The sequence below is a fragment of the Maylandia zebra genome, linkage group LG11 (genome assembly GCF_041146795.1).
Source record: "Maylandia zebra isolate NMK-2024a linkage group LG11, Mzebra_GT3a, whole genome shotgun sequence".
Taxonomy (NCBI): domain Eukaryota; kingdom Metazoa; phylum Chordata; class Actinopteri; order Cichliformes; family Cichlidae; genus Maylandia; species Maylandia zebra.
Window position 1 is genome coordinate 28,377,032 of NC_135177.1, and position 18,528 is coordinate 28,395,559.

Consider the following 18,528-nt stretch of genomic DNA (forward strand, 5'->3'; position numbering starts at 1 on the left):
TGACAACAGGAAACTGAAGCAATGATTCACATGGGTTCATCAGAAAAACGTTGCCTGATCTAACAAGTCTCAGTGTGTTCTGTGACATTGGGACGGTAGGGTCAGAATGTGGCATAAATGACACGATGCAGGGATCCAACCTACCTTGTACCAACAGTTCAGGAAACAAAACAACTCTTTAAATGATGAGTCAGACTCAGGTGTGTCATAAAGTAAACCTTTAATCTCAGATATACTTTCAGATGTGGTTTTATTACCAGTTGTTAGTTTTACAGGTCATTACAATGGAATGCTGAAAGCTATAGATTATTCAACAAGAAAGTGCACACATGACATCCTTAAGATTCAGATTTGTACATCATAATAAAATCTGCTATTCTATATTTTTCTATATTATCATTCATATGTATATAAAATTAAAAATTACCTTTAATCAACGCAAAAATTCCATTTGAAAACAAACAAATGACTGACACAAAATAAACAAATGAATTAAAAGGGAACTATAATCCACCGTTTCCAGCTTCTCTGCTTTACGACTAAGAACATCAAACCCATGCCTGATAATAAGGCCCTTCAAGAAGTACATTCCTTTATCCTGTGACGAAACGTCACAGGATAAAGGAATGTACTTCCTTTATCCTGTGAATCGTACACGCTGTGTGCGATTGTCAGCCGTTTACAATCCATCACTATCATTATTGCTCCGTCTGTAACGTTTGTGTTAAAAGATAAAGGTACCGCTTGACTAAAGTGCTCAGCATTAAATAGTGACACACAACAGAGCCTAGTAAACACGAATGAAGACGGAAACAGTCTTTGGATGGCGATGTAATGCCACTGGATGTCATTACAGTGCTGATATAAACATGTGTGTCATTCTCAGATTACTGCCTTTAATAATCATTAGCCTCATACTGCCCAGCTGGTGAAATGTTAGGAGTACTTCGACGGCCAGTGTTTTAGCATGTCTTAGCCCATGTAGTCATAACCAAATTAGTGCTTACACTTATTGTGCTGCCCTTTCTTGTCAAATCTTCATTAATATCCATCAATACTAACATGATACCCAACAGATATGTTGAATGGGAGGAATCTCCACTATATTAGTGCATTTCAAAAATCTATCAGATGCAGATGCTGACTTGAACCTTTGGAGTGACTGAGCTGAAGATTTCACAGAGATTTGAGATATTGTAGTCAATGAACAGAAAACGATAGCTGCCTGGAGATCAAGGAAAACACAAAACTATTCAGGGGAAAAAAAGCATGCAAAAGCTACTTTAGGTTAATTTGGTTGATTGTTGGTTGGAACACCGAGTGAGTAATAAAGCTTTACTTATACTTTGAAGCAAGTCAGTCCATTTCTACTCTGTAAAGCTTGAACTCCACCTTTCAAAGCACAGATGACAAATGCTTCCAAACTCCTGGTAAACGTAAACATAAGATGGAGAAAACGCACAGTACAGCCTTCTGAAAAGCACATGAAATGACGCAGTGCACAACATCAGATACAATACTTACAATAAAAACTTTCACACTGGAATAAGCTCATAAAAACAACGCTTTAAAAGAAATGAAAGAACAAATAAAGCACAGGGTGTGTTTCAATGAACATAGAAATATGACAAGAAAACAAAAAGATGAAATCAACACCGGCGAGCCAACGCCGTTGATTCTGTAAATTCAACATCACAACTTAAATCTAGAAGGACACTCGGACAGCACATCTTCTGCAAAGAACAAAGATGGATTACCCAACAACGATCCCGATCCTCACCAAACTTTTACAATCACTTCTATTTTGTACACACTCCAACTCTTTGCATGAAGTGTGATTAAGTTTCGCTTTGTAGTTTCTGCATAAACTTGCTGACAAGAACAAATGGCACCGATCCCAAACATCCGGCTCTGCTCTCGCACCGCTTGATGATCAATTTATCAGTGTAGAAAAACATTCAGTGAGCAAGAAGCAAAAATGTGAAGAATGTATGAAGAAAACAGGCAGTTTAACTTTAAAAGGCTTTTGTTTTTTTGTTCGTGCAACAAGCAAAACAAAGGCAAGAGTGATCATTACATGACGTTTTGTAATATATATGGTTACAATAAAATAGGTTCTTCTATAGGCTGTATGGCTTCTGTTTAAAGTTTTCTGCACCAAACATTACCCTCCATGGAGTGTGATAACGTTTGCCCAAAATATGCATTTGGTATGAAAAATAAAGGTTTCTCTCTTTTTTCTTTTTTCCTTTTTTGGAGAAATTCAACTCTTTGGAATAACATAACAATACAATATAAAAATTAACGATGTGGCGTCTTGTTATAGGAACTGCTTTAATCTAAATGTGCCTCCTTTGGCTTCCCTCTGCTTGAGCACATGCACAGGTATTGTGAGCGTGTTGTAATTGGACAGAATTTGAACACTGGGACCTGCTTTGCATCTAAACAGTTAAACATACTAATAAGTAGGAGTCCTTTTAGAAATGTATTACTTGCTGCAACTTTCCTAAAATCTAATAGTCAGATTCTGCAAAGCATTAAAGGGTTAAGAGCAAAGTGCCTTTAAGTTGCTAAAACTTAGATCACCTGGGACGATGATAAAGAGATGTAGAGAAACTGCTCTCAGGATTTCAGCAATTTCAGTTCAACGCCAATTTAGACGGCCATAAAAGCTGCGTGTAAATATTACAGCCTTTAAGGGAACTTTAAAAAGAGGAGGTTGGAGGGTTGTTCTGCAAGTCGGGTTCTGGTACAATTCTTTGGTCTTTGACCACATCCTTGTTGACATTTTCACCACATATCTCCTGATAGTCTAACAGACATGCTGACATTTCAGAGCAAAGGGAAATTCAATTTAGTCAGGAAACAGGGAAATGAGATGTTTAAAGGTCTGTGAGCTGTAACTGATTTTAGACAACCAAACTCAACTGCAATGGTGTAGCTATGCTGAGATTTACTCCCTTTCACACACATTCAGATGAGTGCATGTGATCCCCTGCTACAGTAACCACGTCTAGAAATTTGCAGATGATGGGAGGAGGAGCTAAGGACAGTCAGGCGCTTCTATTCTTTCCTCGGGTGTAACGTGAGGTTTGTGGTTTAAGAACCTTGAAAAGGGTTCCGTTGTTAATTACACCAAGAAAACAACCAAATTCATCACTCGATTCAAGCGATATGATTTTAAACCCATGAGTTGTTCTTTCACCCGCGTCTAATAACTCTGTGGCATCGGCCACTGTCCTTTTATTGAATTTAACCAGACAAGCAGGAATCAGCAATTTATCGCATCAGTAACTTAAATAACGAATGTTATATATTCCAAATCACTGAGTAGCTCTGTAAAAAGATGTGGATGTATTTTACAAACACACTGCTCAACCATGAAGAATATCAAAGAAACACTAGACTCAGTTTTCATGCCTGCAGGTAATGTTTCAGTCTTGCTTAGATGTGCAAAAAACTCTAGTTAAGTGTAAAGACTGTCTTAATGCCAGGGGTAGATTTAACTTTGCCTTCAGCAATGATGTGTATAAGCCATAATTTATGAATGGTATTCATTAATATAGCTTTTTTGTTTAGTCTGAATTTGTTACAGAGCTGCATAGAGTTAGATTTTTTTTTGCCATGACATGCCTGCAGTCTTAGCTTTTTAAAGAAGGTTAGGAGGCATGGACTGATTTCTGCACAAATTAACCCTCAATTCTCAACTCTTGTTATACCCTATAGCTGGGCGATATGAGATTTTTTCATATCACGATATGTTGTTTTTTTTTTCCATTTCAGGCGATAACGATATCTATCACGATATAAGCCAAATAACTATATTTGTAAGATTTAAATGTGCCGTTGCTCACAAGTAAAATGTGAAATAATCAGCAGCTTGTTTTTATTTAAATATTTATTTCCCATAATAAGTTCAATGGTTGTCTGTCCCTGTGTGTTAGCCCTGCGACAGACTGGCGACCTGTCCAGGGTGTACCCCGCCTCTCGCCCTATGACAGCTGGGATAGGCTCCAGCGCCCCCCGCGACCCTGAAAAGGATAAGCGGAAGCGAATGGATGGATGGATGGAAGTTCAACAGGGTAGATGTACTTAAGGAACATGAGACTTTTTCAGATAAATAAAGGCAAATATTGCAAACTACACAAAAGGCAGCCGCTAAAGCGTTTAAGTTTCAAAATAGAACAAATGAAACAGACTAAATTGTCAATTCCACTTAGAAACAAAATATTAATTCTAAAAATAAATCTTAGTTTGTTTTACAGAAGAACAGACAAAACTGACTAACTTTTGTCAATATCAAATAAACTGAGAACTAAAAGGAAATTCTCAATCTCTCCTTGTTGTATAGCTGAGCTTTTCAAACAGTTTTAACAGTTACTTTAGTCTGACAAAAGCCGAATGACGAATTAGCGCTTCCAGTCAGAGACTGAGGCTACGTCCACACGTACACGGGTATTTTTGAAAACGGAGATTTTCCGTTTACGTTTTAAAAAATAATCCCGTCCACACATAAAGGCAGAAATGAAGGAAAACGCTGCTATGAACATGCCAAAGCAGCAGGTGGCGCTATATTCCTAACCGTGCAGAAATGTTGGCCAATCAGAAGTCTAGAAGCCTCGGTGGGAAAAAGTAAACAAAGCTGGGGCATAGAAGCAGAACCGAGTCGTATGTGTGGAGGGACAGTAACTGTGTGTATATGTAAGCATTTAAACACTGCAGAGAGTAGAATTAACAGTAACAGTATTGTAGAAATTCATTTCACCGAAACAATAACGTGGCGCACAGTGTGACGCATGCACCAGTTTATTGTATTTCCAGACTTGCTTTCGGCACAATTTACAGTGCACGCTACTCTGTTTTTTGTCAGACTTGAAATAGCCGAAATACCTTCACACTACGGAACTTCTATGGCTCTTCCGTTTGACAATCTCTCCGGCATTGGAACCATCATCTGTTTTCTCTTCGGTCACGCTCGGTTGATTTTTCTAGTCGGCACACTCATTTCCTCCTTTACGCGCTGGCTCCATTACCCGCTGGCTGCTTCCCAAACAAACACACGTGCGGCTTGGCACTTGTGCTGTACGTAACAAGTCACGCGACGTGACGCTGCGGCTGTGATTGGTTCGGCTCTGCGCTACTTAATTTGGATTGGCTGACTTTTTTTTTTTTTTTTGAGGACAAGAGCGGCGAGGTCTATCGCGATAGCTTAATTTCTCTATCGAGTAAAAGTTATATCGCGATACATATCGTTATCGTTCTATCGCCCAGCTCTATTATACCCTCAACAATAATGCGAGGCAAAAATGTTTCTCAATGAGGCCAGTTACAAAAAAAAAGGTTAAAGGTCTTTAAAATACATATGGGTCTAAAATATGAGTGTGAAAGCTGATGGGCAGTATATTAATAACATCTACTTTGACAACTCTACTGATGCTTGAGTGAGTTTTAAAGGGTCTTATTAACTGAAAATAAAACATACATAAAAGGATATGACAATATGTGATTTAACTTGGGTGGAGAATTTATATGTATACTGGCAGATCAAAACATCTGTACTGCTTTACAGCCTAAGAAATTTGTAAAACTCTTCGGGTTTGTAGGTGTTGTAGACCCCATAAAGTCGCTCAACAGACAGGAAAACAACTGTGGTTTACACAGCGACTAAAAAACATCCAGCTTTCAACCCATAACCCACAAACAGATGTTTGCGTCCCTGAAATTAAAGTATGTCATAAAAAACAGATACGATTTTTAAAAATGCACCAAGTGAAAAGGTTTGACATCAAATAAGGCCTAGAAATTTCTAAAAAGCTACAATCTAAACAATTGGATGCCCAGGAACTTTAAGTGACAGAATGACGGCGAGAAACTCGAGTGCAATAAAAGTCAAAGCTAGGTTGAAGTCGTTTTTGTGGCTTACCCAGCAAGTGAGAACGTGGTTTTTGAAGACAGAAGCTGTAAAAACATGACCAAACATAAAACTAACAACAACACTATCATCAAGATGGAAAAAAAAAAACAGTCTGATGCTAAAGTAAAAACAAGATCGTCTGAAACTGGAACAGTCCAAACCTTTGGTAATGCATAGTTCTTTCCTGAATGTCTCAGACTTTCATCAAAACCCTCCACCATCTCCAGCTGTCGCTCTACCACTGCTACCTAATAAAATAAAGAGCAATGAGAATCACAAACTAATGACTCTTCCCCCTGCCGTTCTCAGGAACTCTCCTTTTGCTTTTTGTTTCCCGTTCATACAGCATTTGCAGTTTTGGCTTGTTGGTTTCTGAACCAAAGAGATAATTTAGAGCAGAGCGGTGAAGCAGCCCTCTTCCCTCTAACTAGTCTGTCGTCTCAGGGGAGGAAGGCCCCATCCTCATCTTCGTCTGCACTGGGACCAGGGTCGCTCAGACACCTCATTAATCTCTGCTGATCTTTTGCTTCATCCTCTTCACTCGGCTTTTTAGCTTCCCGTGGCCTCGACGGGGGCTTCATCATCAGGCCCTGCTCCTCCTCCTCCTGCTGGTTAGCCTGTCCGAACTCATCCAACAGATTAACTGAGTCTGGAGACTGAGGAGAGGCCAGGTCTACCTGGATCATGGGCACCTTGTTCGATGCAGGCTTAATGCTGTAGGCTTGCGGGTCTATAAGCAGGACACAGGTAGAATATGAGGGATTTCAACTTATTTCACCAGCCTTTAAAAGGGATATAATATCACACAATCATTCCTTCAGCATGCACGAACAAGTACCAGTGGATGTACAAGTAGATGAACAAATATTAAGGGCAACAGAATCACTGCACAAAACTACACAACAACAGGCTTTAGGACCGTTCCCATTATTTCTAGTGTAACAAAAAATAGGGTAAAGTTAGTCATGATCAATTAAAGGTGCACCACATGCCAACTTTCAGTTAAAGTGAAGAACACAAACTGAAACTCCTCACATGTAACATGCTCAACTCCAATATGCTTGGCTACAATAAATCACCTGTACGTGGCTTTTATCAGTTTAGTAATGAGTCACATCATTAGTAATGATTACTGAGTGCTTACAAGCAGGGTAACTGACACATGCGTGTTAGAATTGCTCATGTGATAGCACGGCTTACGATTAATCTTCTCTACGCTCACAACATACCTGAACACATTTTGTTTCCTTTTTGCACCTGATCAGGTTTGAAATCAGTATGTTTGCCTAAAATAAAACCACAGATTGTTTTACATGCTGGCTGGCACATGCAAACACATTTCCATTAGTGGGGAAATATTTGTTGCAGCTGGGAACGGTAATAGTGTTTCTATGGTCTTTATTGCTCTGCAAATGGTATCGTGTGACCCTAACGAAATACAATCTCTGAATCTTCTGTGTCCCATTAAAGACATTTTCTTACATTATTTCAGGAGGTACCTGAAAGTAAGATGGTTGAGACTACTGGCTGTTTTCATTTGGCTGGAGCTAAGAATGATTCAGACATGCATTTACCTGAGGCCAGTCTGGCTCTGCACATGGTCGGGGAATCAGGGGGAGGGGCAGGGACCGTCAGGTAGGTATTCATCTCCTTTAACTAGGAAAAAAACAAAACAGATATTGTTGGTGTGGGATGGTTTAGCCTTCTCCATGTAATCAAGCAAAACATATAATACAGTGTTGTACAAGTGTCAAAAACTGGCCATAGAAAAGGGGTGCAACACTTATTGAAACATGCATGAAAATACAGTTTATAAAGACAAAAATAGAGTTTGTACAATTCTAACAAGCCTGAAAGTGAATATTTGCTATGACCACCTTTCTTCTTTAGCACTGACTGAAGCCTCTTAAGAAAGCTTTCTTGTAATTTCTTTAGTAAGTTTTCAGTTCTCCAGGTTTCTTGCAGGACATTCAAAGCTCTTCTTTGCATGTTGGCTGGATTTTTTGGCTGTTAAAGGTGATCCCACACTGCTTCAATAATATTAATATTTGGGCTGTGGGACAGCCAATCCATCACTGACAGTGTGCCACTGTGTAATTTTCTCTCCAGGAATGCTTTTACTGCAATGGCAGTGAGTTTGGAATCATTGTCATTCTTAAAAATGAAGCTCTTGCTAATCAGAGGCCTTGTATATGATATTGCATGCTGGATCAAAATCTGATGGTACTTTTCATTCATAATTCCATCATTTTTGCCCAACACAACCGCCTGAAATGAAGCCCCAAACCATGACAAAGCCTCCATTGTGCTTTACAGATGGCTGTCGACACTCACTGCTACTCCATACATACCGACAACGATTTGATCCAAAAATTTTCTAATATAAATTCATCACTCCAGAACACCTGTTGCCAATGACGTTCAGCCCAGTCGTGTAATTTGTCCTACCTCAGCCTTTTCTCCCTACTATCTTTCCTTGGGCTCTTGACAACCCCTCTTTCCTCTGCGACCATTTCTGATGAAGCTTTAGCAAATAGTAGATAGATTAACTGAAGGGCCAGATGCATCTCTTAGGTTCTTTCTCAGGTCTTTGTTGAATTCTTTCCTATTTATTAAGGACATGACTTTCAGATATTGCTTATCTGCTATAAGCAGTTTTTCTGTCCTCCACTTGTCCAGTTTCCTTAATTTTTAAGGACACTCTGCACACCAGGCTGAGCTGTGCCAAGTTTCTGGCTAATATCCCTTTGTGAAATCACCCCGTCTGTCAAATTGTATTAAATTTTCCATTTGTCACAGATTCAACAAAATAAAAAAGGAAAAAATTATGCGTTTTTGTGACAGGCTGCTAGTGCCTTTAATGCATAAAAATACAATTTAAAACTGATTATTTGCTAAGTTGTCTGGTATGTGCAGACACAACACTGGTTCATCCCTCGAGTTAGGTGTTTTTTTTTATGCCTGAATGATTCATCCCTCAGTGTTAAGCAGCTTACAACACACAAATAACAAAACAAAAAAACAACAACACTGCTCTGAAAATAGTGAGGTAAAACAAAATGGGTGGAAAAGCACACAATCTTCAAAGACAAACTTTGTAAGACCTTTAGAAAGGTTGAAGAACTATTGTTCAAGATCACTTTGGGGGAGGGGGAAAAAAAAAAAAAAAAAAAAAACTACAATAAAGCCTGACTCCTTGTACGCAAAACAAAGAAACGTGGGTGACTTGAGACTTTTGCACAGTTCTATATCTAAACATTCAAAATCAGTAATGTACAAAACTCAGATGGCAAGAAATCCAGTTTCTGTCTCATGTAATTGGTTGGAAAATACAGCAACCAAACTGAACCAGCTCAGAGATAGAGACATCATTAATCAATGTTATACAGAAACTTTATTAAAATTATGTGTCGCTTCATTAAACTCTGCAGACATCATCTTGAGCCTACAGTAACTTCTAGCACATTCAATTTAGCCTAAACAGAAGTCTATTTTTATTATCTAATTACAGGCTGGCTAAAATGAAAATAATCACAGAGCCACTCAACTGTGAGAATCAATCAGCTCCTATTTGTGACAGGAAAATTAATTTAAGAGAATGAGGGTGGACTCTAATTAAAACACAAATCATAGTTTTAGTTGAATCATTATACTGTTGGCTACCCAGTACTTAAAAAAAAAAAAAAAAAAAAGTAGAAAAACTGCTCCTTTGGTTCTATGAAATATACTTTGAGTCACAATAGGTTGTTTTCTTCAATACAGATTTATTTATTCTGGCAAATGTTTGTTCGAAAAAATTCGACTTCAAAAACTGAAACTTACCTTCTTCTCTATCTGAAACATCTTTTGCTTCTTTAGGAATAAATCGCTGAGTCCATCCTCGTAAGGATCGGCCACCAGTGTGTGTCTGTTGTACGAGCGCAGCTGAGAAAGACAGACACATGAACACACGTTAAAGAGATTGCAGTCCTGCAAACATCACTGCACATTTAGGCAGGTTATGATCAGAACTAATAAAATTATTTTCCAAACTAAATAAATTAATTTTGTGTCCTTTAACAAAAAAAAAAAAAAAAAAAAAAAAAAAAAAAAAAAAATGTGCAGAACTAATTATTTTAACTCCAAGTCTATCTCAAAAATCAATAAATGTGTTATGAACTAATGGGAGGGAGATCCCTTGTGAGCACCAATCAATACTTATTATGGAATGCTTAACTCCCATTGAGACAAGGGCAATTTTTAATCCAGATGAGAAACAAGCATATCAATAAAGAGTCTAACTATTCATTTGTAAGCAAAGTTACCCTCTGTCGTGTCCTCTGAAGGTTGGTCCTGAGGATTTTCCGGATTTCCTCCTCTTTGTTTTTAGACAGCTGTGGAATAGCTCGCTCTGGTGCAGGCTTGGTAGAAGGCCTGGGCTGGATGTTCCTGACAATGACACAGGGGGGGAAAAAAATAAAAAAATAACAGTGTTTGTATAGCACAACAGTTACACAACTTAAACGTGTATAAACACATCGATGATGCTTAAAGATTAGACACATTTGATGAAGCACAGCTACTTATCTTTCTGCACAACATAACACAAAGGATTTTCCTTTGTGTTAATACTACTGTTTCCTACTGTGCACACACACCATTTCACAATTGGTGAAGATCGACTCACTTACACTAGAAATTAAGACTAGTCAAGGATCCTTTAGTGATTTAACACTGATTGCTTATCCTTCTTGGATAATACAACTATCCAAGAAGACCTTTACAGTTACCAAACACTCCTTGTTACTTGGTAGAAGAAAAACAAGAGAGAAGGTGTTGTTTATACAAAAGTATTAGCAAAGAATCTGTAATGCATCAGTGGCCATTTAAGCATGAGCCATTTCCTGTCATCAGTCTTCCCAACTTCAAAGCTATGGACAAACCCAAAAGATAATAAAAAAGGGCTAAAAATGTCTTTAAAAAATGTATAATTATGTACGAACACACACACAAAGAATGAGCATATATATGGTCATATGTTCATTTGTGTCTCATGTTTATGATATCAGTGAAATTTAAGCCTGTCAACTTTTTTCTGTGGTTATGTATTACGCCACCATATCAGGCCTTAATGTCACTACTGTTGTACAATTTAGTGAGTAGATGAATTGCGTTCACCTAAATGTTCCCAACACTGTAAAAAACAAACAAACAAAAAACATTACGATAAAAATGACTTTGAGCACGATGCTGTTTAGCACTCACTGCATGGAAACAGTGGAAGGCACAGCAGAAGGCATCTTGATTCCCCCTCCACTCTCCACCAGCTGAATGGCCTGTTTCATCTCCATCTTGTGGTAGAAGGCAATGAGCTGCGGCTCCTTGGAGCGTTCGCCGGCAATCAGGCACTTCTTCACATACTTCTTGTTGAAGCGGTTGAGTCTGAGAGGACAAAGGGAGCGAAAAATTAAGACAGAGACAAAGAGTGAAATACATGAATTAATTACTGGCAACAGCATTTCTGCATTTATTGACATAAATAAATATGTTGTAATTAGATGAAGAAGAGGCCAAGTTCAACATTTTCAATTTTGACAATTAACAAGTTTAAAAAAAAAAAAAAAAAAAAAAGAGCAACTACTAAATATTTCAAACTAGTCGATACATACAAGTAATTTGTAATAAGTATTGTTACAGTTAGCTGTATTTGAGTTATAAAATTAATAATGTTATGTCAGATTGATTCTCTTTAAAATCCATACTTGTCCTTCCAGTGGTGATGTCCATAGTGTCCACAGATATCCTCGATGCCAGTGAGTAAGTGGTCAAGGAACTGGGGATGGGAAAAAGCCACAATAGTTGCTGAAGAGCCTTAAAATTGTACTCCAGAATGAATCAGACTTTCTGGACTCTACTGACCCAGGTCCTCTCTGGGGAGAAGTCTCATATATAGTAAAACAGGCTCAGAGTGGTGCAAAGACGCAAAAAGTAACCCTCCATCTATTATAAATTACATCCAAAGGAACATATTACATTTACTGGATTTAGAGCAAATTTCTTTTATGTAAGTAACAATTGCAAGTTTCTATATTTTGCATCCCTCCATCTACAGCATACCACTTGAATGTGAAAGTATTTGTCGTGTAACCATGATTACATTCACTCTTATACTACACTCAATACTCAGCTACATCTTGTAATTCTTGCATTACTGCTGTTACATTTGTTGTAAACACCCTCTGAGATTAGTCCGACATCATCATCATCGTTGTACTAAACAGCAGCCGACAATTCAGGTTAAAACAGAATCTATGAGATATGACCAGCAGCAGCAGCAGCAGCCAGGTGATTGATTTGACAGGATTTCTTAACAGTGGCACCATGCCTGCTCAGAGAACTGAAGAAACACACCAATGGATTTGTTGCTCAGCCTGCAGCTGGTTCGCCAATCAGACCGGTGCTCTGACTAAGCCTGCAGATGACAGTCTGACAGTCGGTGTTGCTATGGGAACAAGTCATTAAGCAGAACTGTGCAATCTACTTCTGCTTTGTCAGGAGTAACTGATTCACATAAAGACTGACTGCCCTGAACAGTGGGGGTTAAAAGGTCTCATTTTTAAAAGCGGCAGCAATGGATGCTAAATAATGAAAAGATCAATATATAGGGATCCATTCTGTAATGTTCTTCAGCTACAAAATCCTTAACTGTGGGGTTTCTCCTTAGACCAGCTTATGTCTATTCAACACCTCAATACAGAAACCAGTACACTGTGTCCGATTTAACTCTTTATGACCACACCACATTATGTAGTGATAACAATCTTACCATCTCAAGGTGATATTTTCCTTTTCAGCTCTATAGTTATACAAACGGAATATAATTTACATTCTGATACCAATGCCAAGCTGAGAAATGTATCCCAGCAGCAATGTACTGGGAAATGAAGAAAAGCAACCAAACACAATGGAGATGGCAGAAAATGGGCTAGTATGCAGATTATTTGCCACAATATAACTTAGTGCAGAGTTTCCTCAAGCATCTCAGTGAATCTAACCTCTGGTGTTTTACAGTGAAGGGCAAGCCATTAGGGCTGCCTGCCTATTTTGCATCAAAAGCTGGTGACTCATAGATGCCTGTGTGCATGTTTGTGTGTCTGCTCATGTGCAGTCTAATTTTCTGAGATGGGTTAATGACTTTAACAGTAGGTCAGTGAACCACTGCGGTTAAAATTTCTAGAGTATCAAAAAGTACAGATACCAGACATGCTTTTGGATGTGATGAGTTTGACTTAAATCAGACAGTTAAAAGAAAAAAGGAGAAAAACTGTACGACCAAAGTGTTGGTATTATAGTACGGGTCACCAAAAACTAATTTTATGATCCAAGTGTGAATTGACAATCACTGCGTGTACATCAAACACGTTATACAACTATGCAGTACCACCACACTGTCAGTAGGTGGGAGCAACGACCAAAGTTTGAAAACCTAAACGACCTCAGAGGCCTCATCAGTTGAAAAGCATTTCACATATCCTCCTGAGAACCAGGCTATTCATTTATGTCCTCTCTAATGGGCATTTGTTTTTGGTCTATGTCTTTTGACTTATTTGAGCTACCCTACCAGGCCTGATGTACTAAATAGAGGACATCCTTGGCTTTCTCATGTGTTTGTGTGGCCTCTTCTAGCTCCAAAGAGGCAGGAGATTACAAAAAAAAAAAGTTCAATGGAAAGATTCTTTTTTCCTCAGCTCTCAGGAGAATATTACATAACTACCACTGAAAGGAATGTGTAACACCTTTCTTGCCAAACATATGCTTGTTAGCTTAAGTGGTGATTGCAATTTGCCCATAGGTGTGGCTACGTGGGTGCCTGGATATCTATTTCTCTGTGTTAGCTCTTACATGGACTGGTGACCTGTCCAGGTTTTACACCGCCTCTCACCCACAGCTGTGATAGGCTCTAGATTCCACTGACCCCAAGTTTGATAAGCAGCTAAGAAAAAGGACTGATTGATGGTTGGGTGGATGTTGCACACATTCCTTGCAAAATAAAGTGGCTCGAGGTGACTGTTTGGTGCTACATAAATAAAACTGCATTGAACTGAAATTCCACTAGTTCAAATAATTCCAGTATTTGTCAAATACATCCCAAAAGGTTCTGAGTCATCTGTCTGTGCAATCACTGCAACTGACAGTTGACTGCTGTGAATGGCTGAAGGCAGAAGGCTGTACCTGGGTGTGGATCTCTTCATTAATGGAGCGTTTGGCCTCTTGTTTTTTCTTCACCGCCAGCAGCTCCACCAGGGGTTTGATGGTCATGCCCTTCAAGGAGGATAAGAGGAAGAAAACATTATGTAATGTACACACCTCCCTACAGTGGTTAACGTGGTAAAGACAGAAACGTATCTGCATCTACCCGTCTGTTCAAACAATTAAAACTTATTGTGTTTTTCTAACATTTCTGCATCTCTTTGTCAAAGTCATGAAGAAGCTCCACACTTTTTAAATCAGATCAGTCCCGGTTACCGAAATCAGCTGAAGGCTGAGTAGTGTTACAATGCACATTTGTTAGAAAATCCCACAGCACATAATATTTTGGAATGTACAGGAAGTCCCAGATTTCAACAAAATCATGTATAACTAGTTTGTTACATAGTAAATGTAAAAATGGAGCTAAAAATTTGCATAACACGAACAAGTCTTCTGTACGGGTCTCCCTTCATCCTCCCCATCTTATAATGCCTAATAATGTTTGTTTTCATGTTTGTAAATATATCTGCTTTTTAAACTGCAAACATTGAGAAATAACTCTGACAAAAAACAGAAACAAACATCAGCATCTTTCATTCTCTTAATTAACTTTCACTTAGTTATACTGGAAATGTTCTTATGTTATTATATGGCATAATTGCACCGCTCTGCACCTCGGCAGCTTGAATGTATCATTCTGCTTATTAAACAGATTAAGACAGCCATCTGGTTAACGGTAATGGCATAAACTGGATGACAGAGGATTCCTGCTGTTTAATAATACAGGCATGTAAGCACAGGATTCCTTTGCCTTTATCACCTCATGTTTACTCCATACATATATAAGGATTAATATACAAGAACTTTCAAAGATGACATTCCTTTCTTCAGGGAACTTGCAATTTGATTAAAATGCTGCACTTTCACCTCATTGGCACAGCTAATCAGTGTCAGGCTGGCCCAATAAGACTGATTGTATTTTTTAACAATTTGCCATCTGAGCCTGAACAAAAGACCCATTATTTTTAGTCTGAGTGAATTTTATCATGTTTCTACACTTGTAACAATGCCTGCTCATAATTACAGAAATATAACACTCTCTGTACTGTAGTTTAAAATTTAACTACATTATAAACATCATGAATGTCCTACCAAACGAAATAGTTTCACGTGGCCATCTTGAATAAACAGTCATGCCAGTTAAAACATCACTGACACTAAATTAGACATTTAGCCATGACCAAGATCATAAATCCAGACTTGTTAAGGGCTCAGTTCCTAGTGTAATGGCCACGAGGAGACAAACACAAGTAACCCAAAAAAAGGGAAATCTCATTCATATGCCGACTGACAAATAAAATAATGAAGCTTTTCACTTCATATCAGTAAAACTTCCAAATAACAATGCTCATGCAGATACAGACACAAACTAAACCTTGGAGGTAAAAGAGGCTTCTAATTACAAACTCCTGGTCTGCGCTGGCGACAGAACCAGAGTTCCAGCAGCATGAATAAAATATGTTTGAAATCTAAGTTTTAAAGCGAGAGAATGTGCTTTCAGGGTTTTATTTTAGTTGCTGCCTGTCTGGGGCCAAATAACCTCTGAAAATCTTCCTACAATCCCACCTGGAGACTGGTTTATCTGACATGGCTAAGTGATGCACCGCAGTGCTTAAAATAAACAAAACACAATGCATGTGCAACACTGAATGTGTCTTTATCTTGAATTCATGTTTCCAGAACCAAGCTTTCAGAGCAAAACTGCATGTCTTTAGACCCATATCTCTTACTCCTTCACAGTTTTTGCATTTGATCTACAGATTTTCTCACTTGCATTTGTGTTAGCGTACACACCTACAGCACAAAATTACATTTTCAAAAACAGGAGCTCAGAGAAAAGAAAACAGGAGTTGAAGCTGAGGAACTGGTGTGATAAAAATAGGCTTTTTTTTCCCTAAGGGAGGAAGTAATAAGCCTCCTTCTGCAAATATGCTCTATGAAATATTTTTTATTTTAGTTTAATTCTCTGCATGCATGAATGGTTGCAGAAACATTTGTTCTGAGAGACTAAATTGACAGACAAACAGTACAGGAAACATTCAAACTAGATGTATTAGATGCAAATATACTAGACCAAAAGGAGCTCTCTTGCAAAGAGAGATGGACATGAGTGGGTAGAAATACATATCGTGATAACAACTGATGTGATGTCTAACCTACACTTACCAGCCACTTTTCACTGTGGCATTTAAATGATTCTCAGTTGGTATTAAGGATCCAGAGTGTGCCAATAATATGTCCCCCCCCCTACACAACCAGCAGCACTCTGAACACTTAATACAAGGCAGGGTGGATCAATGCTTTCACATTGTTTACACCAAATTCTGACCCCATCGGCAGCAGCACAAATCAAGACTCAGACCAAACTCCATTTTCCAATCTTTGACTGTCCAATTTTGGCAAGCCTGTGCAAACTGCAGCCTTAGTTTTCAGTTCTTAGCTGACAGGAGTGGTACTTGGTGTGGATTCCTGCTCTAGGATTTGAGTTACTGGTGTCTTCCTTTCAGCTCAAAACAGTCTAGTAATTCTCCTCCGATTTCTGGCATCAACAAAGCATTTTTGCTCCATGAACTGCTCTTTATTGGATATTTTCTCTTTCTCTAAACTTCAGAGGGGGCTATGTGGGGAAAACCAGCTGATTCTGAATGTTAACACCAGGTTTGTCTGGAACTGACAACCATGGCATATTCAAAGTTACCATCCTGATGCCAGATATGAATTTCAGAAGGCCATCTTTACATCTTGACCAGTGCTTAAATGCACTGAGTTGCTGCCGTGTGAGTGACTGGGTAGATTTGTATTAACAAGCAGCTGAACTGCAGCTGAATATCTAATAAAGTGACCTTTAGGTGTAAAATGGATTTTTATTAAAACTTCTTACAAAAGTCTAACGCCAACTGTTTACAAGTTGTGTGAGGGGTTTTCTGATTAACAAATAAATAAATACATAAATAAATAGAGTACTCATACCTGAACAAACACAGTGAAAAAAATCACAGTGATAATGGCAGTGAGGAAAATTTCCCTCTCAGGAAAGTGCTCTTTGTTAAGCAGGAAACCAAGGGAGAAGGCAATGGCACCTCGCAGGCCACCGTAGGCTATAATGAACTGATCCTTGGTGGTCAGCTTGACAATGCGGAACTTGTTGATTATAAAGGTCAGACCAACAACACCTGGAAAGAACAGTGTACAAATTAGTCAGGCTTTGTGTGTCAGTGATGTTTTAAGTGTTCTAAATGCAATCTTTCTAGTGTCTTTGGATTGCAACAAAAAGAAAGGACGGAAATCTCAGAAGATTTCAGAAGAATATCTAACTTTCTCCATATCTTTCTGTGCTGTTCTAGCTTTGGGTTAACCTCTTAGGGTCAGTTAGAATCTGAGCAATTTTTTCTGCTGTATGAGGAAGGCAAAACATCCACTTGAAAATATTAGGTAATTTTCATGAACACTAATCAACCAAAGCCACTGAAATATGAAAATCTATAGCAGTGACATAAATGACCTGAAAGGAAAAAAACAAAACAAAAAAACAACTCTTCAAAATATGAAAAATGCTAAAGCATACACTGTAAAGCATTGAGCACCTCTGTGTGAACTATTAAAAAAAAAAATTATGAATTTGGAAAAAAAAAGAACAACAACAAAACAAAAAAAACCACTGGAACGATCACAAGACAAGAACTTGGAACTGCTTTCCATCATAAGATGCTGTATCTTATGATCCAAGTAAGATGTGTGTGACTTATGACTGATCATATATATAGTGAGAGAACCCTGCAGTCACTGATACTTTCACTTTCAATGCCACCCCGGCAACACACACACACACACACACACACACATATGTATATATATATACACACACACACACACACACACACACATGTATATACTAGGGGTGCAACGATATTCGTATCGATATTGAACCGTTCGATACAGTGCTTTCGGTTTGGTACGCATATGTATCAAACAATACAACATTTGTAATTTATTTTATCAATTTTCCTTCTGACGATGCTGTCTGTGTTGAGCGCTCAGTGAATCTGTGTTCGACTACTCCGCCTAGGCTGCACTGTCCAGCGCACATCCACTGAGCGCTCAACACAGACAGCATAGTCAGAAGGAAGAGCGCAGGGCACCTCCCCCACCCTCATTCAGATCTGGCGTTTGGAATTATTTTGGTTTTCATGTGACGTATGACCCTGAAGGTAAGCGAGTCATGGACTAAAGTAAAACAGTATGTTGGATGTGCCACGCACATTGGTGTGAACCAGTGTGCTAGCGCAGTTAGCTCGTTAACGTGTTGGCCGTCTAGCCCCATGCAC

General features: G+C 38.6%; 1 protein-coding gene across 2 annotated transcripts in view; it reads right to left on the bottom strand.

Annotated features, from left to right (window-relative positions):
* Nucleotides 1-203: 203 nt before the first annotated feature.
* The window catches only part of slc9a1a (solute carrier family 9 member A1a), a 39,180-nt gene continuing 20,855 nt past the window's right edge, over nucleotides 204-18,528 (bottom strand). The window contains exons 5-13 of one of the 2 annotated variants that reach the window (XM_004551024.5): nucleotides 17,174-17,376; nucleotides 14,126-14,215; nucleotides 11,656-11,726; nucleotides 11,159-11,335; nucleotides 10,219-10,342; nucleotides 9,737-9,838; nucleotides 7,489-7,570; nucleotides 7,144-7,200; nucleotides 204-6,644 (exon numbers count right to left, since the gene is read on the bottom strand). In XM_004551024.5, coding sequence (XP_004551081.1) covers nucleotides 6,355-6,644; nucleotides 7,144-7,200; nucleotides 7,489-7,570; nucleotides 9,737-9,838; nucleotides 10,219-10,342; nucleotides 11,159-11,335; nucleotides 11,656-11,726; nucleotides 14,126-14,215; nucleotides 17,174-17,376 — 1,196 coding nt within the window. In that variant the 3' untranslated portion in view covers nucleotides 204-6,354. The remainder of the gene's footprint in view (nucleotides 6,645-7,143; nucleotides 7,201-7,488; nucleotides 7,571-9,736; nucleotides 9,839-10,218; nucleotides 10,343-11,158; nucleotides 11,336-11,655; nucleotides 11,727-14,125; nucleotides 14,216-17,173; nucleotides 17,377-18,528) is intronic. The other variant, XM_004551025.5, reaches the window with a different exon arrangement.